The sequence below is a fragment of the Coenobita brevimanus genome, chromosome 99, assembly GCF_032717465.1.
Source record: "Coenobita brevimanus isolate Jiangsu-jjx chromosome 99, ASM3271746v2, whole genome shotgun sequence".
In the NCBI taxonomy this organism is placed as follows: domain Eukaryota; kingdom Metazoa; phylum Arthropoda; class Malacostraca; order Decapoda; family Coenobitidae; genus Coenobita; species Coenobita brevimanus.
The window spans coordinates 6,770,591-6,787,435 of record NC_137052.1 but is presented as its reverse complement, the minus strand read 5'-3'; the positions used below and the strand labels follow the sequence as shown (position 1 = coordinate 6,787,435).

At 43.0% G+C, this 16,845-nt stretch overlaps 1 protein-coding gene and 1 non-coding gene across 2 annotated transcripts in view; one reads left to right on the top strand and one right to left on the bottom strand.

Annotated features, from left to right (window-relative positions):
* The window catches only part of LOC145414373 (tetratricopeptide repeat protein 33-like), a 176,207-nt gene that overhangs the window by 84,371 nt on the left and 74,991 nt on the right, over nt 1–16,845 (top strand). Inside the window, exon 3 of the mRNA XM_080283906.1 lies at nt 1,474–1,644. Within this exon, the coding sequence (XP_080140032.1) occupies nt 1,474–1,644 (171 nt within the window). The remainder of the gene's footprint in view (nt 1–1,473; nt 1,645–16,845) is intronic.
* Nucleotides 16,213–16,331, bottom strand: LOC145414467 (5S ribosomal RNA). Its single transcript, XR_013899886.1, has one exon. It is a non-coding gene; the product is annotated as a 5S ribosomal RNA (ribosomal RNA).

Below are 16,845 nucleotides of genomic sequence, written 5' to 3'. Positions count from 1 at the left end.
AATCATCTAGAAGAACACAGTATGATAACAGAAAGACAGTTTGGTTTCAGAAAAGGAAAATCATGTGTTACTAATCTGTTGAGCTACTATGACAGAGTAACAAACACAATACAGGAAAGGGAAGGATGGGTGGACAGTATCTGTTTAGATTTCAAAAAAGCTTTTGACACAGTACCATACCAAAGACTTTTATGGAAACTGTACCATCAAGGAGGAATTCGAGGCAAACTGTTTTGTTGGATGCAAGACTTTCTCATAAAAAGAGAAATGAGAACAGTACTAAGAGGAAACTACTCATCATGGAAAGAAGTGACTAGTGGAGTAGCACAGGGTTCAGTGCTGGCACCAATCATGTTTTTAGTGTATATAAATGATATAAACAGTAACACTGGAAATGAGAGCTATCTGAATATGTTTGCAGATGATGCAAAAATACAAAGGAGAATTACTAACACAGACTCTTGTAAAGAGCTACAAGAAGAATTAAATAAACTTCATGAATGGAGTAGTACATGGCAAATGGAATTCAGTGTGGACAAGTGTCATGTAATCAAGTTTGGTAAAAGTGGAAAAAGACCTGATTGGGATTATAAGTTAGGAAATAAAACCCTATACACATCAGAAAGAGAGAAAGACCGAGGTGTGATTATCAATAACAGACTATCTCCGGCTGACCACATCAGCGAGAAGGTACGGAACATGTATACACTGCTTGCAAATATGAGAATAGCATTCACATACATAAATGAAGACATGCTAAGAAGGATAATAACATCATTCATTAGACCAACCCTGGAATATGCATCAGTAGTCTGGAGTCCTCATCTCAAAATGCATATAGACAATATTGAAAAAGTTCAAAGGGCCGCTCAAGATGGATACCAAGCTTAAGGGACCTAAGCTACGAAGAAAGACTAAATAAACTGAATCTACCAGCATTACAGAAGAGAAGGAAAACAGGTGACATGATAATGCTATATAAGTGCATATCAGGGAAGGAGAAAATAGACATAAATGATTACTTTACATATGGAGAAGCATCAGCAAGAGGACACTGCAAAAAACTGCATAAGAAGAGAGGTGATAAAGACGTAAGGAAATTCAGTTTCCTAAACAGAGCAATTGATCAATGGAATGCACTACCGAATGAAATAGTGTGTGCCAAAACAATTCACAGATTTAAGGATATGTACGATAAATATGGTTTAAGACTCGAGACAGTACGAGCTTGACTCATTCTTGTAAAGATACAATTAGGTAAGAACAATTAGGTAAGGTAAGAACACACACACAGTGTGTGTGTGAAGAAGTTGCAAGGGAAAAAATAGCAGAGTTAGAGGAGAAGGATCTAGCCTTCTGGATCTCCCTCTGGTTCTACCATTGAATGTATACCGTGCAGGATTTTTAATTGCCTCTTGATCTCTTGACAGCAACACCTTGGCTCTCTTGGTGATTCATCCCTCTCCCCATCAGGTGCTGGAGCTTGAGGATGAGGTAATAAAAGCACGGAGGCTCAGCAAGGAAGGTGTTACATTAGCGGAGGGTGAACGTTGGTGGGCAGCAATTGGGAAGTGGAATGCAGCGCTTGCCCTCGCCCCACAAGACCACACCATACATGAGATGATGGCACAGGCTTATATGCAGGTAGTTTTTTTCTTCTCTCTCTCCATTTTATCCATCATGCAGCCAAATATGTTAATGTTTATGTATATATATATATATATATATATATATATATATATATACTGTATATATGTGCAGAGACTTCACTTCACCGTGAAGATATGTATGCATACTAACCACAGGAGAAATGAAAGGAGCGACAGTGAGTACTTTTGTATATTACATCTTCAGACAGAGTGAGACAGAAACGTAAAGGGTAGAGGTCTTTTATGCACACCCGCAGCAGGTAGTGGCACACAGAACAATGGATGACCTGAATTTTCACCTGCGTCTTAACTTATGGTTACCTGCAGCAGGGAGAGGTACACAACAAAGGATGACCTGAATCTAAAAATGGAAGTGTCAAAGGAGGAGGGAGTAGGAGGGGAGGAAAGGGGAGTAGGAGGGAGGGGGGAGGGGGAGGGGAGGAGGGGAAGGGGAAGGGGAGAGGGGGGAGGGAGGAGGGGCTAAATACTGCTGCATAACTTAAAGACCTAGAGGATTAATGCTTGGTGTGTCTCACACAGGTGTGACTACACCACCAGGAGATGACAGGGAACAATCACTTGTTAGTCTGGGGGATACTGCTTTAAAATTAAATCAGTTAACAATTTATCACACTTAAGATGACCATAGCTCATGTTTACCTTCTTTTCATATGTGCCAGAAATTAGACAAGATTTCATTACATTTCTTTCATTTAAGCTTTTTGATCTTGCTAGAATCTTGGAACCTGTCCAGTCAATATGGTGATCACTGGATGCTTTGTGCTAAGAGCATATAGAATTTCAGACCCAGAATTTTTAGATGATGACCTAAAAATGATTCAGAGAATTGGAAAGAAGCTAAAATATCCACAAAGCATACTAACTCAGTGCCACAATACAGCCAAGAAACGATTCCTTGAAGGGAAAACTAATAAGCCAGATCGCCAGAACATTCAAAGAACCCTTGTCCTTCCCTTCCATGAAAATTTTCTTGTTGTTGTTCACATACTGAGGAAACTCAATGTACAGGTAGTATTCAAATATGAGAACACCATCAAAAAAACCCTCATCAAGAACAGCCCTTTCAGTAATTCAGGCGTTTACAAAATCCTGTGTAAAAGCTGTAACAAATTTTACATAAGACAATCTGGAAAAGATTTGGAAACTAGAATCTCACTACATAAATACAGTGTAAGGACGGCCCAACAGCATAGTGGTTTATTTCAGCACAAAGCATCCAGTGATCACGATATTGATTGGACAGGCTCCAAGATTCTAGCAAGATCAAAAAGCTTAGATGAAAGAAATGTAATAGAATCTTGTCTAATTTCTGGCACATGAAAAGAACGTAAACATGAGCTATGGTCATTTTAAGTGTGATAACTTGTTAACTGAATTAATTTTAAAGCAATATCCCCCAGGCTAACAAGTGATTGTTCCCTGTCATCTCCTGTTGGTGTAGTCACACCTGTGTGGGACACACCAAGCATTAATCCTCTAGGTCTTAAGTTTTTTTAGCAGCAGTATTTATCCCCTCCTCCCTCCCCCCTCTCCCCTTCCTCTTCCCCTCCTCCCCTCCCACTTCCCCCTCCCTCCCATTCCCCTTTCCTCCCCTCCTACTCCCTCCCCCTTTGTCACGTGCATTTTTAGATTCAGGTCATCCTTTGTTGTGTACCACTCCATGCTGCAGGTGACCATAAGTTAAGCCGCAGGTAAAAATTCAGGTCATCCATTGTTCTGTGTGCCACTACCTGCTGCGGGTGTGCATAAAAGACCTCTACCCTTTATGTTTCTGTCTCACTCCGTCTGAAGATGTAATATACGAAAGTACTCACTGTCGCTCCTTTCATTTCTCCTGTGGTTAGTTTGCATATATATATATATATATATATATATATATTTATAATTATATATATGTGTGTGTGTGTATATATATTATATATACTCAGGTATACCCAGGTTTAACGATCTAATTGGTTATATAAAACCTCATCGTTAGGTGGGGTATCATATATCAGGGTACTTTTAACATTTATTTCAATGTTGACTGTTTACCAGCCATGGGTGTCCCCCCAAACCAAGTCCAAAACCCACCCAGATGAACCCAAAAACTGGTTTAAAGGCAATTTAAATGGCCTAACAGCTGTCAAGGAATGTAACTTAAGCCTAGCACCGGTAAATAACTCACTAAAACTAACAAATGAAATCTAAATATCATGAAATGTGTCTGGAATAAATCAAGCTTAGTATACTGTACCCCAAAATGACAATGTTCACTCCATCTATGGCTAAAGCATATTGACTGAAGTCTAAAAACAGTTTATAAATCAACCGAAACACACAATTTTAGACTAAAATGTCATCAAAATAAATAAGAAAAATTAAAACGCATTATTAAATAGGGGTTTGACCATCGTTAAGCGGGGTATGGTGCAATTTCTACCCCCATTGTTAAGCAGGGGTATTCACATCTAGGGGTTTCATATATCGAGGTATTACTGTATGTATATATACAGTAAAACCTTGATATAACAGACTTCAGTAGACCGGAACTCGCATTTATTGGACTCGAGGAGCTACCGGACTAAATTCCTATACAGTAATCCCTCCACTATCTGACGTAATAGAGCCAAAGGCATGTCTGGAAAGTGGTCCTGTCCGGATAGTGGGCACCAGCCTCCTGGACTGGTACTTATGGACCCTAACCAGCCTAACTTTGAAAGCCACCTAAATAACTCCCTACCGGACATGCATAGCACCTATTTAAACCTACTGTATTTAAGACCCTATTCACACCAATAATGGACATAAAGCATGAAATAAATGAAAAGGAACCAAAGAATGAGGGATTAGAAGTGACTGTACCTCAGCCAGGGTACTTACATCACGTTTGTGGCTGCCTTTCTAAGGTTTTGGCAGTGGTGAAAACGCTCTTGAAGCACGTACAGCAAGCTAGTGTTGTGCCGCACTTAATTCTTTGCACTGTGAGTTATAATTGTTTAACACTGCACATTGTTCTTAACTGCACCACTGCAGTTCTAACTGCCAGTTTAAACTGCCAATTTGCTCACCACAGTTGATCCTTTGCACTCTAAGTTCAAATTTCTTAACACTGCACAACACTGTAAATTCCCATGTGGTCTAGAGGCGAGGTATTCCAGTATAATCACTGTTTATTCAGAAAAAACGAGCACGTGTGGTTTCCAGTGCAATAAGCATCTATTCACAATCGAAGTTAGGGAGTAACTGTTGATGTCGGAAAAACAGGCTTGCCAGATCACAACGGCCACATTACCAATCTCCTCAACTTTCATTACCAAATTTAAGTTTTCATTACCAAATTCGTAAAGCTAGCATTTATTTTTCACTAATTATATATACAAGTGGAAATACATGTAATCACTCTCCTTATAATTAACAGCATGTTGATTATTTTCACGGTATGTAGGGTAGCAGATTAATCAGAGAGAGCAAACAATCCACCATCTCCATCCTATGTATCCTCATACATGTGAAAAATCCGTTTGGTAATGCATTATTCTGATTCATTACCAAACAAATTTTTCATTACCAAATTGGCCCACATTTGGTAATGAAAAATAACAAACGGCAACCCTGACAGGGAGGGTGGAGGAAGAAAGGGGTGAAGGGACCATGGTGTAAGCAGGTGTTTGGCGCCGAGCGGCAATTTCATATTACGGGTTGGAAAAAATTCGGATTTTGGGGGGGATTTTTTTTCTTTTTTTGGCCATTTTTCGGTTCCGATGGTCCAGGTCCACAATGTCCGGTAAGTGGGCGTCTGGAAAGTAGAGGGATTACTGTATATCGGAGAAAGTCCGATAAAGCCAGAAGCAGTCCGGACTGCCTGACCACTTCAGCTATGTTCACCACAATAAGGTGAATAAAAGACATGTTTATCAGTGTACAGTACAGTATTATTATATATATTATACCGTTTAATTAATGTAGTGAAAGTATACCACAGTACAGTACCGAAAAGGTAGTAAAAACAGTTTAAAAATCGTTCGTGCGATCCGGACTAATGTCTGATATATCGGAAAAAGTCTGAGTTAGCAGGTGGAAGTCCAGATGTCACTTTTATTAGAATATCACATTTTTCGGAATGGCTGAGGCCCCAATTAGTCCGTTATAGTGAAGTCTTACTGTATATATATATATATATATATATATATATATACAGTAACCTCAGAAATAACACGAGGGTTAGGTTCCTGGAGAAGTCGCGTTAGTTAAAAACGCATTAGTTAAACATAGTTTTCCCATAAGAAACAATGGTAATATTTGGGGTTACATTCCTGGACTCTGGGAAAGTCTACCCATTTGGGGAGTTATGCTACTCTAAACTTCTATCTATCTATCTATCTATAGCCCAACGCCCTAATCCCGCAAAGGGTGGCCGCAGACAAAACGCCTCCAAGTCGCTCTGTCACCCACCATTTGGCTACCTTCCCCCCAACTCACCTCCCTCTCCCTCATATACCTCTCAACTCCATCCCTCCACCTCATCCTCGGTCTACCCCTGCCTCTCCCTCCCTCGACCTCACCTACATACACCCTCTTAGTCAGTCTTTCATTCTCCATTCTCTTAACATGTCCAAACCACCTCAGTTTATTTCTCCTAATCTTCTCAACCTCATCCACATCCACCCCACAACGTTCCTTCACTTCTTCATTCGTCAACCTGTCCCTCCATGTCACTCCACGTGCTCCTCTCAAGTAACTCATTTCCACTGCTCTCATTCTTGACTTGTTCCCCTCTTGCAAAGTCCACGCCTCGCTTCCATGTGTCAGGGTAGGGATCGCAATACCTGTACTATCAAGCAGTGACTTCTTAACTTCCATACTCACCTCCCTATTTCTCATCACTGCTTTCAGTGAACCAACAACCTTCCTTCCCTGCTGTACCCTTTCACGCACTTCATCCCCCAAAGTTCCATCCTTACTCATCACACTACCCAAGTACTTGAATGCACTCACATTCTCCATATCCTCACCATCCAACCTCACTGTACATTCTGTGACTTCATTCCTCTCTAACACCATAACTTTACTTTTGTTTACATTAACTTTCAGCTTCCTCCTCCTACACACTGTCCCAAATTCATTCACCAAACCTTGCAACTCCTATTCATCTTCACTCAGGAATACTGTATCATCAGCAAACAGCAACACTGGAGTCTTCCAAATCTCACCCTCATTCATTAGAGCCACCCCCACATCCACTGCCCTACCTTGCACCTCCTTTACAACCCCATCCATGTGTATATTAAACAGCCATGGAGACATCACACAGCCCTGTTTCAGTCCCACATTGAGATCAAACAACTCACTCAGCTCACCATCCACTCGCACCGTAGCCCTAGCTCCTTCGTACATACTCCTCACAGCATTCAACAATTTCCCTTCCACCCCATATATTCTTAATACCTTCCACATACACCCTCATTATTGACAGGGGTTAGATACCTAAGATACCTGTTGAAGCCGAAAACCGTCGATACCGATTTTCGTCTGGTCAAGTATCCTCTTGTTTATATATTTTGGTATCCCTTCAATCACTCGTATGTAATATGCAATTTAGTTTTATTGTTTCTTAGAAATAAATTAGTTAGGGAATTGAAAAACTGAATATCATATTAAAACTACTTATATTAAGTAAATAATTATGGAGAAAATAGCATAATCTCTGATGTTGATGCGTAGTGGTGATACACTGGACCTCAACTTGTAATGGCTGCCGTATCGTCACTTCTCTCTCCACCTGCACCTCACTCCATCTAAAAATAAAAGGCGAAACCAGCAGTTGTAGCCATCCATATGTTTACATAACCGAGTGTAAAAAAAAAAAAAAAAAAAAAAAAAAAAAAAAAACAGTGGTGGTCATTCATACGTTCTAATAACTGAGAGTGTGAGGCAAGTGTTACGTTAGATCAGCTGTTCACACCGATCTTCACAACTCACGCGTGGTGCTGCTAGCTCATACCAGAGAGACCATGCTCTCAACTTTACTTTCATTCTCAAGAGCTTCCTTTCATTCTTGTATTCCATTTCTCCCAGACCTAAATTTTCATGACTGTATGGTAGTTTATGCTATCAAAGATGAATCTTAGCCTAGCTTTCGTTAGGATCTTCTTTTAGGAAAATTCAACTCTCCTTATTCTCGTATATTTCATATTTAATCTCAGCTTAACTTTTGCAAGAAATATCCTTTATTGACCAAAAATCCAACCCGTCTTTAACATTATAACAAATTCTATATCTTAAACAGTACTTCGTAAACTATACAGAAATGTAATTCTGCTCACCATTCAGTTTATTGTAGTGCTGTCTGTTTTTGGAGACTGGTCTGAAGAACTGCTCAATTTTGGTCTGAGATATTTCCCTCCTCATAGATCACTGAATCTCCACGTAGGGCATCATTGTACTTTCCATCAACCTCTTCGTTTTAAGTGACCTCTCAAGCGATGGATCTATTTCAAACAGACGATCAGTGAGGGCCCGTGTCATTCTTAACACTTCTCCTAGGTTTTCCAGAGTAAGTGTGGGGAGCTGTTCCTCCTCTTGTTCATCCTCAACCTGCTCTCGAACCTCGATGAGTTGTTCTAGTTCCTCATCTGTCAGGGCTTCACCAGCATGTCCCAGAAGTTCATCTTCTATCTCCTCAGGTCATAAATTTGAAAAACCGTCACCACCAACTTCATGAGCCAGCTTCACGATGTTGCGTAACTGGGGAACAATAGAGGGGAATCCTTGGAAATCGTTTACGACGTCAGGCCATAATTTTCTCCAACACGAGTTCACACATTTTGTTGTCAACTCGTCGTGACTTTCTTTAATGAAGGCTATGCACTGGGCGATATTATACTGCCTCCATATTTCCCTGCTTGTGGGCTCACTTTTCTCATCAAGAGACTCCCTGATCATGGCAAAGGTTTTCTCTGCATATTTTGCTTTGAAAACGGTGATGACTCCCTGATCCATTGGTTGCAAAATTAAGGTTGTATTCTTGGGGAGGAAGACAACCTCAACGTTGGGGTGGGCAAATTTTAAACTTTCTGGATGTCCAGGGCAGTTGTCCAAAACAAGTAAAACTTTACATTCCATTCCCAGGTTTGCCAGATATTTTTCCACCTCTCGGACAAAACAGTTGTGGAACCAATCAAGAAACAATTCATCTGTTATCCATGCTTTCTTGTTTGATCGGTAAAACACAGGCAGGAGGTTCATGTCTCTATTTTTTAAAGCACGTGGACATTTGGAATGATACAGGAGCATGGGTTTTATCATATGTCCTGCTGCATTACCACACAACAGCACAGACACACGATCTTTTGCTGCTTTAAATCCTGGCGCACTTTTCTCCTCTTTTGAAATGTTCATTCTTTTAGGCATTTTCTTCCACCACAGGCCTGTTTCGTCTGCATTAAACACTTGTTCAGGCCTGTACCCTTTCTCCCTTATAAGTTCAGCAAAGTCACGTGGGTACGATTCTCCTGCTATCTGATCTGCTGAGGCAGCTTCACCAGTCATCCTAATGTTATGTAGGCCATACCTTTTCTTAAAAATCTCGAACCAGCCCTTGCTGGCTGCAAATTTCTTTTGCCTAGAAGCACCAACATTACTAGGCCTATCACCATTGTCGTCATTACTTTCATCACCATCATCACTATTTTCACCTGCCTCACTTTCATCACCATTATCTTCACCAACACCACTGCTTTCACCAGCAAAACGAGCATAGAGTTGTTTTGCTTTGTTTCTGATGAACTGGGAGTCTACCGGCACTTGTCGGTGGTTTAAGTCCTCAATCCAAATATTCAGTGTCTTTTCCATTTTCACCAAGGCATCATCTCTCACATGCATCGTTACTTTAGCCGATCCTGGTGTGCACGAAGCCAGAGCATCTTTAATGTCTTTTTCTCTCCATTTTATACCACGAACACTGGACTCTTTCATGCCATACTCGCGACCAACTGCTGCATAGCTCATTCCCACTTCTAAGTTTTTGTAATATTTCGTTCTTTACTTCAAAGGTAAGTACTTTCCTTGTTCTCTTAGCTCCCTTATTTCCAATTGGAGTGTTACAAGGGCACTTTGGAGCCATGATGATTACGAAAGCACGATAGATGTGGCCGAACACGATATGAGAACAACAGACCAACGTGGACTGATGCTGTTGTTTGTCGGGTCGGCGGGAACATGCCGCGAGCAGTCAGAGACACCTGGCGGGATGGCGCGCAAACTTGCTACAAGGTGCCAGCACAATTCTTTATTTTTTTTTTTATACTGTAATAATATTTTAAGTTACTCCCAGTGGAAAAAAAAAAAAACGTCGATAATCAAATCCGAAGATTAAAAAAACATTGATAATGAGGGAGTTCTGTATATATATATATATATATACAGTATATATATATATATATATATATATATATATATATATACAGTAATCACTCTAATATCCGGACGCCCAATAACCGAACATCCCCACTAACCGAACCTTATCGTCCTGGGATCAAACATTCCCAAAATGGTCCGAAAATCCAAAAAAATTGGAAAAAAAACCGATTTTTTGCCGTCCGTAATTTGAACTTGCGCGCATCCCGCGCGTGAGAGCATTGTTTTGGTTCGTCATTCCTCCGACGTCCGATAGAGCGCCGCTGCATCCTCCCCACTTCCCGCCTGTCTCTCACCGCGACTGGACCTGCGCTCTTCGTCATGGCTGCCCACGTGCTCGCTTTTGTGGTGGTGCCGTACTTGCTGCAAGGCCTCCTGCTGCTCTCTGCCCTACTCTTAGTGTGTGTGATGATGGCCCCGCCTCCTGAGAAAAGGAAGAGAGTGGTGTTGACTCTGGAGAAGAAAGCGGGAGATATTGGAGAAGGTTGATGCGGGTTGGTCTTCCTCTCGCATTCTCCATGAGAGTTCAACCTGGCCCGGTCGACTTTGTTTGATATCAAGCGTTCCCGAGACAAGCTCATGCAGTACACGGCTGACTTCTCGTCGAGAAGCAAACGCAACGTGGAGAGGAAGGTTATGTTTACTCCCAAGTATGCAGAGATCGACCGCTCCACGTTGATTTGGTATCGACAGCAACGTGCAGCTGGTGTGATGGTACGTGGAACGGAGCTGAAGGCTGCTGCTGAGAAGTTTGCAAGGCTTCACGAGCGCCCTAGACTTCAAGGCATCCGAGGGTTGGCTCTTCGCGTTCAAGTTGCGACATGTGGCCTTACTAACCGTAAAGCACATGGCGAAGCATTGGACGCTAACGAGGATGGAGTGGACGAGTTTCGGCACAAGGTGAAGGCTTGATCGACAGGGAGGGCCTCACTCTCGGTCAAGTCTATAACGCTGACGAAACTGGCCTATTCTATCGCTCGGTGCCAACGAACACTCTCGCCCGATGAGACGGAGAAGCGTGTACCTGGCCGCAAGCTTTCTAAGGAACGGATATCTGCTTTGTGTTGTGCCAATGCTAACGGCATGCACCGGCTTAAGCCCGTTATTGTTGGCCGTGCAAAGCAGCCTCGGTGCCTTCGTGGGGTGATGGATGTCCTTCCTGTCGTATGGTACCATTCTTTGAAAGCATGGTTCACAGCTGTGATTTTCAAAGACTGGTTTCACCATCACTTCGTCAAGGAGGTCATACATTACCAGGACGAAGACACTGGGAATTCTCGCGACCAGGTAAAGGCTCTCCTTCTCCTCGACAATGCACCTGCCCACCCGTGCGACAAGGACTTGGTTGCTGAGAATGGCCGTATTAGGTGCATGTTTCTGCCACCTAATACGACTGCTCTCATTCAACCAATGGACCAAGGAGTGATCGTGGCAACAAAGCGCCTGTACCGTCGGAAGTTCCTGGACGAGGTGATGGTGGTTCTCGAGGGACGGGACGAGCGCAGGGAAGGACGTGACACTCGAGGCAAGCGGACTTTGGAAAACCTTCGCCGCTACAACATCAAGTCTGCGCTGTACAACTGGGCTAGTGCATGGAAGGAAGTCCCTGTGAAAACTCTTGAAAATGGTTGGTCTCGTCTGCTTCTCGGACCAGATGTGGAGTACGATGTCCTAGGGTTTGACGTGGATGACTTCCATGCACGGCTACGTACGCACGGCGACGATGTTGATGTGGACGATGTTCGTGAGTGGTTGGACGACGACGAGGGCGATCCTGGGTATCAGACGTTGTCTGATATCGAGATCGCGTCTTCGGTTGCTGGTGTCAGTCCCGAACGAAGATTCCGACGACGAAGGCGATGATGATGCAGACTCCGCCCAGCAGGACACTACTCCAGCCATCCCCAAGCTGAGGCGCACTCCGGGAACATCTAGAGTTCGTCCTAGACTACCTGGAACACCCGGACTCGACAGGGAGATGGGGCCCTTGGGACTCGTGGAGGAAGTGCGTGCTTTCCGGCAGCGCATCATCAATCGCCAGGAATCGTCGGTCCTTGCGTCAGTCAGCGATTGACAGTTTTTTCAGGCCCGTGACCCCGCTGTGCCAAGCCCTGGTTCCACTCCGTTGCCTCCCCAAGACAGGCCCTCATGCTCCGAGCCACAGCCCAGCACATCAGCTACAGTGGAGTCACCGCTCGACGTGAGTTTGCGGCTGTCTTCAGAGTCTTCTGTAGTCGGTACGCCATCACCACTACCCACCGATGCACCCCTTGGACGCCTACCAGTGATACTCTCGGGCTCTGACAGTGAATAAACAGCAAGAACTTCTCCACTAGACCACACGGGAATTTTGAGTGTTGTGCAGTGAAAAAAACGGTGTGTTGTGTTAAGGTTTTCAAGTTGGGAGAAAAGACTAAGTAGAAAAGAAATTTAACGTAACTAACCTTCTTTGTTTTGGCTTTGGAAACTTAAAAAAACTTGGGAAAAGTTAATGTGCAACACTTAAATTTAATGGAACATTATTTGGACTAAAGTGAACACTGTGAAAAGAACGGACTTCTGTGTGTTAGTGACTAAGTTCAGTGCAAGACTTCAGGAAGAGTGTAGTGCAAGTGCTTCAGGAAATCGTTCTTACTGTCAGAGTCCGAGAGGAGGCGGTTATTCATCGAGGTGGCCAGGGACTTGCTGTAAGTAGCCAAAATGTTTCATGTTGTACTATTTTCCATACTATATTTACCAGAATGTTTCATATTGTATTTTTCCCATACTATACTTACCAGAAAGTGTCATACTGTACTTCTTTCCATACTAAACTTACCTCATGCATGTGCAGTAGGAATGGGTTTTCAGAGTTCGGTTAGGTTCGGTTAGGTTAGGTTCGGTTAGAGTCCATAAGTACCAGAATGTTTATTAATGTATGAACATACTTCTAAACCCACATTTTATGTGTCTATTGCATTTATTTCAGTCATTTATGTGCCTTATTGGTGTGATTTGGGGGTTAAATAGGTGCTATGCATGTCCGGAGGGAGTGGTATAGGTGTTTCTCTGTGTTAGGGTCCGTGAGTACAAGTCCATAAGCTGGGGCCCAATATCCGGACAAAACCAATATCCGAACCTACCGATGGCTCTATTGATCCGGATATTGGAGTGATTACTGTATATATATATATATATATATATATATATATATATATATATATATATATACAGTGTATATATATATATATATATATATATATATATATATATATATATATTTATATACAGTAACCTCAGAAATAATACGAGGGTTAGGCTCCTGGAGAAGTCACGTTAGTTAAAAACGCGTTAGTTAAACATAATTTTCCCATAAGAAACAATGGTAATATTGGGGGTTACTTTCCTGGAGAGTGGATGAAGAGTTTGGGAGGAATCTGAGTGTGAAATGGAGGGAGAGTAAGAAATTGTTTTGGAAGGAGGTAAAGAAAGTAAGGCAGTGTGAAAGGGGAAATAGTAGGGGAGTGAAAGATAGGAATAATAGATTGTTGGTGGAGAAGAGAGAGAAACTGAGGAATGGAAGGAGCACTTTGAGGATTTGTTGAATGTAGAGAGTGAGAGCAGTGCGAGTATAAGTGTTTGGGGAATGGCTGGGAGAAGAAGAGATGAGAGGAGGGAGGAAGAGATCAGTAGGACGGAAGTAGTGGAAGCGATGAAGAAGATTAAGTTGGGAAAGGCCCCAGGAATTGATGGAGTGTGTGGTGAAATGCTTAGGTATGGGGGTGAGATTGTTGTGGAGTGGATATGGAAGTTGTGTAGATTGGCTTGGGAAGAGGGAAGGGTTCCAGAGGACTGGAAATCAGGTATAATTGTTCCTCTATACAAAGGAAAAGGGGAGAGAGAAGTATGTGGTAACCATAGGGGTATTTGCCTACTTAGTGTGACTGGTAAAATATATGGTAGAATACTCATTGATAGGGTTAGGCATATGACAGAGGAGCTAGTTGGAGAAGAACAAGGGGAATTTAGGAAGGGAAAAGGGTGTGTAGATCAGATATTTGTTCTAAGATGTTTAGTGGAGAAGTATCTAGAGAAGGGAAGGAAAGTGTTTGCTGCCTTCATGGACATGGAGAAAGCTTATGACAGAATAGATAGGCAAGGTATGTGGAAGGTATTAAGAATATATGGAGTGGAAGGGAAATTGTTGACTGCTGTGGAGAGTATGTTCGAGGGAGCTAGTGCTACGGTGCGAGTGGATGGTGAGCTGAGTGAGTTCTTTGATCTCAATGTGGGACTGAAACAGGGTTGTGTGATGTCTCCATGGCTGTTTAATGTATACATGGATGAGGTTGTAAAGGAGGTGCAGGGTAGGGCAGTGGATGTGGGGGTGGCTCTAATGAATGAGGGTGAGATTTGAAAGATTCCGGTGTTACTGTTTGTTGATGATACAGTACTGTTGAGTGAAGATGAATGGGAGTTGCAAGGTTTGTTGAATGAATTTGGGACAGTGTGTAGGAGGAGGAATCTGAAAGTTAATGTAAACAAAAGTAAAGTTATGGTGTTTGAGAGGAATGAAGTCACAGAGTGTGCAGTGAGGTTGGATGGTGAGGATATGGAGAATGTGAGTGCATTCAAGTATTTGGGTGATGTGATGAGTAAGGATAGAACTTTGGGGGATGAAGTGCGTGAAAGGGTACAGCAGGGAAGGAAGGTTGTTGCTACACTGAAAGCAGTGATGAGAAATAGAGAGGTGAGTATGGAAGTTAAGAAGTCACTGCATGATAATATTGTGATCCCTACCCTGATGTATGGAAGCGAGGCATGGACCTTGCAAGAGGGGAACAAGTCAAGAGTGAGAGCAGTGGAAATGAGTTACTTGAGAGGAGCATGTGGAGTGATGTGGAGGGACAGGTTGACGAATGAAGAAGTGAAGGAACGCTGTGGGGTGGATGTGGATGTGGTTGAGAAGATTAGGAGAAATACACTGAGGTGGTTTGGACATGTTAAGAGAATGGAGAATGAAAGACTGACTAAGAGGGTGTATGTGGGTGAGGTGGAGAGAGGGAGAGGGAGAGGTAGACTGAGGATGAGGTGGAGGCATGGAGTTGAGAGGTATATGAGTGATGGGGGGGTGAGTTGGGGGGAGGGTAGTCAAATGGTGGGTGACAGAGCGACTTGGAGGCGTTTTGTCTGCGGCCACCCTTTGCGGGATTAGGGCGTTGGGCTATAGATAGATAGATAGATAGACGTTCCTGGACTCTGGGAAAGTTTACCCATTTGGGGAGTTTTGCTACTCTAAACTTCTATCTATCTATCTATCTATCTATCTATCTATAGCCTGACGCCCTAATCCCACGAAGGGTGGCCGCAGACAAAACGCCTCCAAGTCGCTCTGTCACCCAGCATTTGACTACCCTCCCCCCAACTCACCTTCCTCTCCCTCATATACCTCTCAACTACATCCCTCCACCTCATCCTTGGTCTACCCCTCCCTCTCCCTCCCTCGACCTCACCTACATACACCCTCTTAGTCAGTCTTTCATTCTCCATTTTCTTAACATGTCCAAACCACCTCAGTGTATTTCTCCTAATCTTCTCAACCACATCCACATCCACCCCACAATGTTCCTTCACTTCTTCATTCGTCAACCTGTCCCTCCATGTCACTCCACATGCTACTCTCAAGTAACTCATTTCCACTGCTCTCACTCTTGACTTGTTCCCCTCTTGCAAGGTCCACGCCTCACTTCCATATGTCAGGGTAGGGATCACAATACTATCATGCAGTGACTTCTTAACTTCCATACTCACCTCCCTATTTCTCATCACTGCTTTCAGTGAACCAACAACCTTCCTTTCCTGCTGTACCCTTTCATGCATTTCATCCCCCAATCCTTACTCATCACACTACCCAAGTACTTGAATGCACTCACTTCTCCATATCCTCACCATCCAACCTCACTGTACATTCTGTGACTTCATTCCTCTCAAACACCATAACTTTACTTTTGTTTACATTAACTTTCATCTTCCTCCTCCTACACATTCATTCATTCATTCATTGCCAGACGCCATGTATCCCAGACGGGGTGGCCAATGGCTTAGAGTTAATTGTTTTACAGGGAGGGGCACTAATCCTCCACCAACCCCACTTGACACGTAGGGATGCCAACAGCATCTGGTGTTCCCAGGCGGTCACCCATCCAAGTACTAACCAGACCCAACGTTGCTTAACTTCGCTGATTGGACGGGAAGCGGTGTACTCAACGTGGTATGGCCGTTGGCTCTGTCCCAAATTCATTCACCAAACCTTGCAACTCCCATTCATCTTCACTCAGGAATACTGTATCATCAGCAAACAGCAACACCGGAATCTTCCAAATCTCACCCTCATTCATTAGAGCCACTCCACATCCACTGCCCTACCTTGCACCTCCTTTACAACCCCATCCATGTATATATTAAACAGCCATGGAGACATCACACAACCCTGTTTCAGTCCCACATTGAGATCAAAGAACTCACTCAGCGCACCATCCACTCGCACCGTAGCACTAGCTTCTTCGTACATACTCTTCACAGCATTCAACAATTTCGCTTCCACCCCATATATTCTTAATACCTTCCACATACCTTGCCTATTTATTCTGTCATAAGCTTTCTCCAAGTCCATGAAAGCAGCATACACTTTCTTTGCCTTCTCTAGATACTTCTCCACTAAACATCTTAGAACAAATATCTGATCTACACACCATTTTCCTTTCCTAAATCCCCCTTGTTCTTCTCCAACTAGCTCCCC